Raw genomic sequence first — 6,572 nt, 5'->3', positions numbered from 1 at the left:
ACAACTTTTTCAAATTTCAAAACAACAATTATATTTAAAAAATTATATTCAAACAATTTTTTAACTTTATAATATTTTTATTCAATTTTTTTTCTCTCATTTCTCAAAATCCAATAAAACATTTTAACTCAAAACATTTCACTACTATTTACAAATCATATATATCACTATTATTCATATATATTCTGAAATATTAAGTGTCCAAACGAGCCTTAAAGGTTGCTTGCCCCAAACACGACATAGCATGCCATCCATACAAGTGGAAACCAAGGAAGAACAGCGTCACTTTGAAAAAACAAAAAATCAGAAAGTGAGGGACAGGGAGGGAGAGGCCCAATGTTTAACGATAAAAGACTACATAACAAATAAATGATATTGAAACAGAAACCTCACTGTATGTTCATGTTCCGAAGTAAAAAACAGCAATCTTCCATGGCCCCAATAGAAAGCTAAATAAAGTATAATAAACCCAATGTGTTCACATCTTCATCTGAAAAAGAATCGGCATGACAACTCTGGTATAGGCTTTAGATCTACCTATTCCAAGAAAAAAGAATCATGAAATCATCCAACAGAGCCATCGAACTTGCTAAAAATGGATACCTTGTCTTCTGTAGAAATATATTAACTATGGAAGTGCCTCAACAAACACTTGAATCATATATCACATGTATTGTGTCTATTCCTTCTTGGTCATTGTTCTTATACGCTATAGTTAGTTTGCAAGTCCTTCCTCTGGAAGCTTCTCAGTGGCAACATCACTGGGAAGATCAAGTCCATTAGGTATTTTTCCAGGATAGTTAGTCGTCGAGGAAGCTGACCCCATCATACTGCAGAAACAAAGAGTCAGAAGATGATAAAGCTAGAATATGGATGCTACATTTTGAAAACGAATATGCTCACCTCCTATCTATGAAGACCATTGAACGGAGCTCACAATTGGCAAAACTGCACAATCACATTGTATTTTTTTATGTAATTAGTCACGGTACTAGGTTTCTATTAGTAAAAAAATCTTTATAACCATTAAGTATGAAGGGAGTTCGAAGGTCAAAGTAACCCGAGAGAGACTGAGACGTGAAGTATGAACATGATATCACCTAAACCCAATCTCGATAACTAGGGGAAAACCATTGCTCTAGAAAATATGATCTACTTTGAATGATCATAGAACTCACAATCCAAGTCATACAAGTAAAACCATACTACTGAAGGGACAAGAATGCCTGCCATGAGGATGTCTCACCAGAATAGAAAATCTAACCAAGAAAGTTAAGTGAACAAATAGATAAATAGAAGTTTCTCATACTCAAGAAATGACTCAAGAATTTAGATTTTTTTTTTTTAACTCAAAGAGATTAGCAATAAAATGTTTGAAAGAAATCATCTCTAATTCTGAAATGTAATAAAAAAAAATGCAAAATGAATTCATGTAAATGCCATCAAGTGAATAGAGAAAAAATAAAGAGAGAGAGAGAGAACCGGGGGGGGGGGGTTGAATACATGGCTAGATAGCAAATTTGAATACATGGCTAGATAGCAAATTCAGCAGAAGGCATAGTGCGTTATATTTTAAACCCGAGAAATATGTCTACTAAAATGTTTTATATATGTGTGTGCGCGTGTGTGAATGCAGTACTTACTTTGCGCATATTTCACTCTTAACAATTGGATGACAATCATTTCCAAAAGAGCTTAGGGTATGAAACAAGAATCCACTGTGGGTGACAATTGCAATCTCCTTCTCTTCACGAGTCCACAACCTGGGCCAATTGAGAAACAATGAAAAGAAAAGAAATAATTTTGGGGTATGTTCATGGCCATACCGGCAACCAGATGATAGCGAAAGCGATCAAAATGTCTACAGAAATCCCACTCAACCAGGATAAAAGGTGGAAACTGGAAAGGATATACCCATGTGGAAAAATTGATCTCATAAGCAATAACCAAGCGTTTATTTGCCATTGTAAGGGAATCATCCCAAATATTGATCCATACATCTGATAACACTAGTATATTTTAAGTGAAAAAAATAGAAAGATAATATTACACAAGTGACTTCATATGTATGTAAGACACTAACATGCATGTATTACGTATTGGGACTCATTGCAGAACACAAACAATATTGCTTTTTTTTTTTCCTTTTAAAAGAAGGTGAGCTTGGATCCATGAAAGATCAAGATCCCATTGACATGGGACGACCATGCCAGCTAATAAGAAAAAACGGAATATTCCTTTTAATAAACCAATTTTGTCGAAAGATAAGAGCATGTTTGAAATCCCATGGCCGATCTCAAACATGATAAAGTAATTTGTAAGGTGAATGAGCACAAATTAGTGCTTCTTTAGTTTTAAAAGACGGCAATTCCAAAGTTTGGAACTTTTTTGGCCATACAAAATCTCAACAAGCATTGCTTGTTGATGTTACTTTGGTTAACAGAACTTCAATTTTCTGGGAAACGGAAGAAAAAGGCAGTTACCATTTCAAAAACTTCTGTCCCCTATCAGCAACTTCCTCATTCGTCTCTCTAATGTCAGGCTTCCACAAAATGTCATCATCATTTTCCACCTGAACAAGAATTACAACATGAATAAATAATAAACATGATTGAATTGAAGACCAGGTAAACAAGTCAATAGCATTTGGAAATGACCGTCAAAAGCCACCCGTTGGCATTATAAAGCCCCAATTCTGGTAATTTACTTACCAGTGAAAAATCAATCGCAGGAAAAAGTGGGCGATATTCCCTAATGCTTCGCCTCTTATCACATGGATGAACTCCCTGTAGTGAAAAGAAAACACATGCAAGTACAAATTGAGATGACAACTAATAACCAATTAATGGGGAGGGACTATCATTTGCCGCAATTTTGATTCACTTCTTGTTAATAATTGGATAAGGACTAAGATGTATATTACAAATGCGATAACTTTGTACACATTCATGCCAATATACATTCAGAAAGGGGCCCCACAATATCCATTATATGTAATGTGGCATACCAAATGTTCACGGCAAAGCTCTACAGCTACAAACGGTGGGCAATTTAGACTTGAAATTGCAGGATGGCCACTGTTCCCTGTATTTGCAACCATTAGAGGAGGTACATTTACCCCATCTGTGTATGCTTCACCACCAAAGACTCCAACTGCTGTTTGCATGGTCCTGCAGTGAACCATTGTTACTCATGAATTATAATTAAGAATTAAAGCAATTTAAACATGTAGACCCAATTTGTTTTGTGAGGAACATGCCAAGTCATCTAAACCAAAAGCCCCTCGGGGAATAGAGATTCAGAAAACGATTAAAAATAATAAATGACCTTTGGCCTTTTACATATCATTTCTTCGTGCGTCTTAAAAGTTATGAAGCATGAATACCTAAAAGACCTTGGAGATGGACTTAGAAATGGCTGGATACATGCTTGTACACTAAATAAATATTTTTAGTTTCAGATTGGGGGAATATGGCTGTTGGCAGAACTTTTAAATACATAGTATTCAAGTTAGAAGCCAGACAAGCATCTTAATGGTTTGCATATCACATAGAAATTTGATTAGCCATAGGGCTGGAAATGTACAACAAGATATGTTACGTATGTATATATCTCAGGGGTTTGAGTCATGAACCTGAGGCAATGGGTTTTTACTTGAAAATATTTTTTAGAATCTGCCTACTGGTGCTAGAATGACCTTGATTTCTTTTTTTAGCACAACCTCGACCTAATAATGGCAGGTTAAACAGCTCTCATAGACAAATAACCCTAGAGAAGCTGATCACTGAAACCGCACTAATTCTTCACCACTTGATTCTAGCGGTAATAATAATGCTTATACATTGCGTCAGAATCCAGTGGTGAGCTTAGTGGAGGTGGTCTGCACCGTTTGCACGGCATTAAGCAGATAGGAGAAGATATAAAAAAAAAAAATGGAGGCAACAAAATTGCAGTGACTTTTACCTTAACAATGGGGAAACAATGACTAGGTCGATGCTTTTGGAAATCCCACATGCTTGAACATGCTTGCGAAGATTATGAACCTGTCATGGCACCACGAAATCATTCCATGACATCACTTTTATTATTATATGGGAGAATATGATATCTAATACAAGATATAAGCAGGACAAGAAAGTTTAAAAATCAAGCCTATGTGCGACAAAACTTACAAGTTTTATACAATTTCCTATCAGAGTAATTCTTATTTTATTTTACCGTTGCACATAAAGTTAATACAAGATGACCATGGCTTTCTACCTAAAAATTAGTTATATAAAAGTTTCCATATCAGAATACTTCATCGACAACATAGATGCAATGAACTAACAATTAGAACATAATTAATCAGCAACTACCTGCTTCCAGCCAAGAGGAGTTAGTTGTGCATCAAAAAGATCATAAGATAAGTATGCTTCATGGTTTTTCTCCCCTTCCACGTTGTGAATCCCTTGGGCATGCCTTACCTGTAGACATGGCTTGATAAGACTAATATGCTTTTTAAAGAACAAATAAGACAATAAATAATCTCCAAAAATAATGCATACAAGTGTCAAGCGTACAACCATAAATCTTCTCCACTAATAATAACGAATAGAATGGAAAATTTTCCACAAACCAGGTGAAGAGTCTTGCAACGATGCAACGGGTAGAGACTTTGACCGCCAGTGGAATCCATGTCTGTGGTCATAAAAGAAAACAACCAACATAAAATCATAAGATCATCCCCTTTAAAAAAATACATAAAAAAAATGTGGCCTCCACTAAAGGTGATAACTATGTGACAAATTTGTGCCTACTAGGTTTGTCCTGAAGAAGCTAATCAAGAATATTGTTCATAGACAAGTGCTCAAGTACTACATAACACAATGTTTTAACAAAGGCGAGAATAGAGACCAAAAGCAATGGCAAAAGTTACAATGGCAACATTGGAATCGATGCTTTGGTATGTGATAAAAGCTAACAAAAGATATCCATGTGATGCCCCTAAAGCATACGCAACAAGTGATCCATATAAGATTCCAACGGAACGAGTTTGGCATCAAATGTATATATGCCAGAATAATCCCAAGAAAGGTTCTAATAAAAAAGCATATACCAAAATAATCTCCAAAAGCGTTCACAATTTGACCACGTTGAGGTAGAAACCACAAAAAAAAAGGAGGACAAATAAAACAATAACAATAACGTCAAGATTAACGATGTAAAAAGTAAAAATAGATAAACATTTTGATCTTATCGAGCTTAAAAAAACAGGGGGCGGGTCGAGCACTTCGAGGAGATCTTGCCTCCACAACTTGCTCATAGCAATCGAGTGAAAAAAAATCTTCAGGATGATTTGACATACGGCATCTACAGGGAATTTATGGAAGCTAAACTATATCAGTATGGAAACAAGATCGAGACTGAGCCTAGCAATCCAGGAAACTTTAAAATCAAGGCAGAATCAAGCTAAACAAGGAAGGGAATCGAGGTTATTCGCGGGGATCATATCATAGTTGGATAAACTAATCGGTTTGAACAAAGCATGGATAATTATCAATTACTACCAGCAACCACGAACTTAATGAAATCCAGCACCAGCGACTCCAAATATAAATCCAAACAACGTAATCAAATTAATAAATGATATTAAAAGAAAAATATTTGGTAAACCTTCAGGCAAATCTTAGCACAAGCATCGTCACGCATATAACAAGCCAAAACCGTAAATTCCCTAATCACAAACACATTTCAAGCACCAAATAATCGGAAAACAAATCAGAACTGAGTCGATAGCCAAAGAAGCGAATCGGCGCTAACAATCCAAACATAGAGAGATTTGCGAATCAGACCTAAGAGAGCAGAGAAGCAAGTTCGAAAGCGAGAAGGACGCTGGGGAAGTGGAGGTGGAGGCGGAGTACCGTAGAGCTTTGAAATGGGAGTGGGGACAAAGGAGGAATTGAGGTAAAGAGTAGGGTTACAAATATGAATAACGGTCTGAATAGGCATGGCTATCATTTTCCAATTTAATTTAATTTAATTTAAGCCCCCCAAGTCAGTGTGGTGCTGCTGATTCGGTCTGGGCAGGGTCTAAGATTGGAGGATGGGAAGGATGCTATGTACCAGACTATTCCACGTATTACATGCCAAAGAATGGCCACCAGGCAGGCTGCGCCTTGGCTTGCCAGTTGCTCGTTGAAGAGCGTGAAGGGGCCTAACTCTTTTTGCCTCTAAAGCTGCGCACGCACATGGCGTACTTGAAGCCGGAGTCGTCGCCTTGCCCTTAGACCTTGGACCGCACCCACGGCCGCACGCAAGCCACTTGGCGGTTGGGCGCAGGCTTTCCATTGAAATAATTATACCTTTTGCGATGAGCTTTTTGAAGGACACGTGGTCCTATGATGGACAACGTTTTATGATTAGTTGGTGGTGTCGGCTTTCAGCTATTAGATATGTCTTTTCAAAGCAAACGGGCCAATCTCTTCTTATTTTTTTGAAGATATGCATGTAAAAGAGAAACGTTTGGGGCTGGATGGGTGATAAGAGTAGATGTACACCCTTCAATGATATTATGCCACTTATTGCATTTC

The 6,572-nt window shown here is 36.9% G+C and overlaps 1 protein-coding gene across 4 annotated transcripts; it reads right to left on the bottom strand.

Annotated features, from left to right (window-relative positions):
• Window positions 1-339: 339 nt before the first annotated feature.
• Window positions 340-6,285, bottom strand: LOC108991304 (phosphoglycerate mutase-like protein 1). Of its 4 annotated transcripts, none has more exons than XM_035692150.1 (10): window positions 6,106-6,285; window positions 4,619-4,680; window positions 4,359-4,466; window positions 3,964-4,043; window positions 3,008-3,170; window positions 2,712-2,786; window positions 2,484-2,572; window positions 1,644-1,763; window positions 904-948; window positions 340-830 (listed from the first exon to the last, which is right to left on the bottom strand). In XM_035692150.1, exons 2-10 carry the CDS (start codon window positions 4,676-4,678, stop codon window positions 716-718), a joined length of 855 nt encoding a protein of 284 aa, XP_035548043.1. In that variant the 5' UTR covers window positions 4,679-4,680; window positions 6,106-6,285; the 3' UTR covers window positions 340-715. The 4 variants fall into 4 exon arrangements, with proteins under 4 accessions (XP_035548043.1, XP_035548040.1, XP_035548042.1 ...); XM_035692147.1 differs by lacking the exon at window positions 6,106-6,285 and adding an exon at window positions 5,835-6,071; XM_035692149.1 differs by lacking the exon at window positions 6,106-6,285 and adding an exon at window positions 5,656-5,805.
• Window positions 6,286-6,572: the final 287 nt, after the last annotated feature.

This window comes from Juglans regia, chromosome 7, assembly GCF_001411555.2.
Source record: "Juglans regia cultivar Chandler chromosome 7, Walnut 2.0, whole genome shotgun sequence".
Taxonomy (NCBI): Eukaryota; Viridiplantae; Streptophyta; class Magnoliopsida; order Fagales; family Juglandaceae; genus Juglans; species Juglans regia.
The sequence above is the reverse complement of the archived record's forward strand: the minus strand, read 5'-3'. Positions and strand labels throughout refer to the sequence as shown.

Bases quoted from the DNA above. Each gene is read 5' to 3' on its own strand.
- LOC108991304 (XM_035692147.1), bottom strand. From the start codon at position 6,000: ATGATAGCCATGCCTATTCAGACCGTTATTCATATTTGTAACCCTACT. The intron at 4,681-5,834 runs GTCTGATTCGCA...TTATGACCACAG, and splicing joins TTGCTTCTCTGCTCTCTTAG to ACATGGATTCCACTGGCGGT. The intron at 831-903 runs GTGAGCATATTC...TTGTTTCTGCAG, and splicing joins ATGGTCTTCATAGATAGGAG to TATGATGGGGTCAGCTTCCT.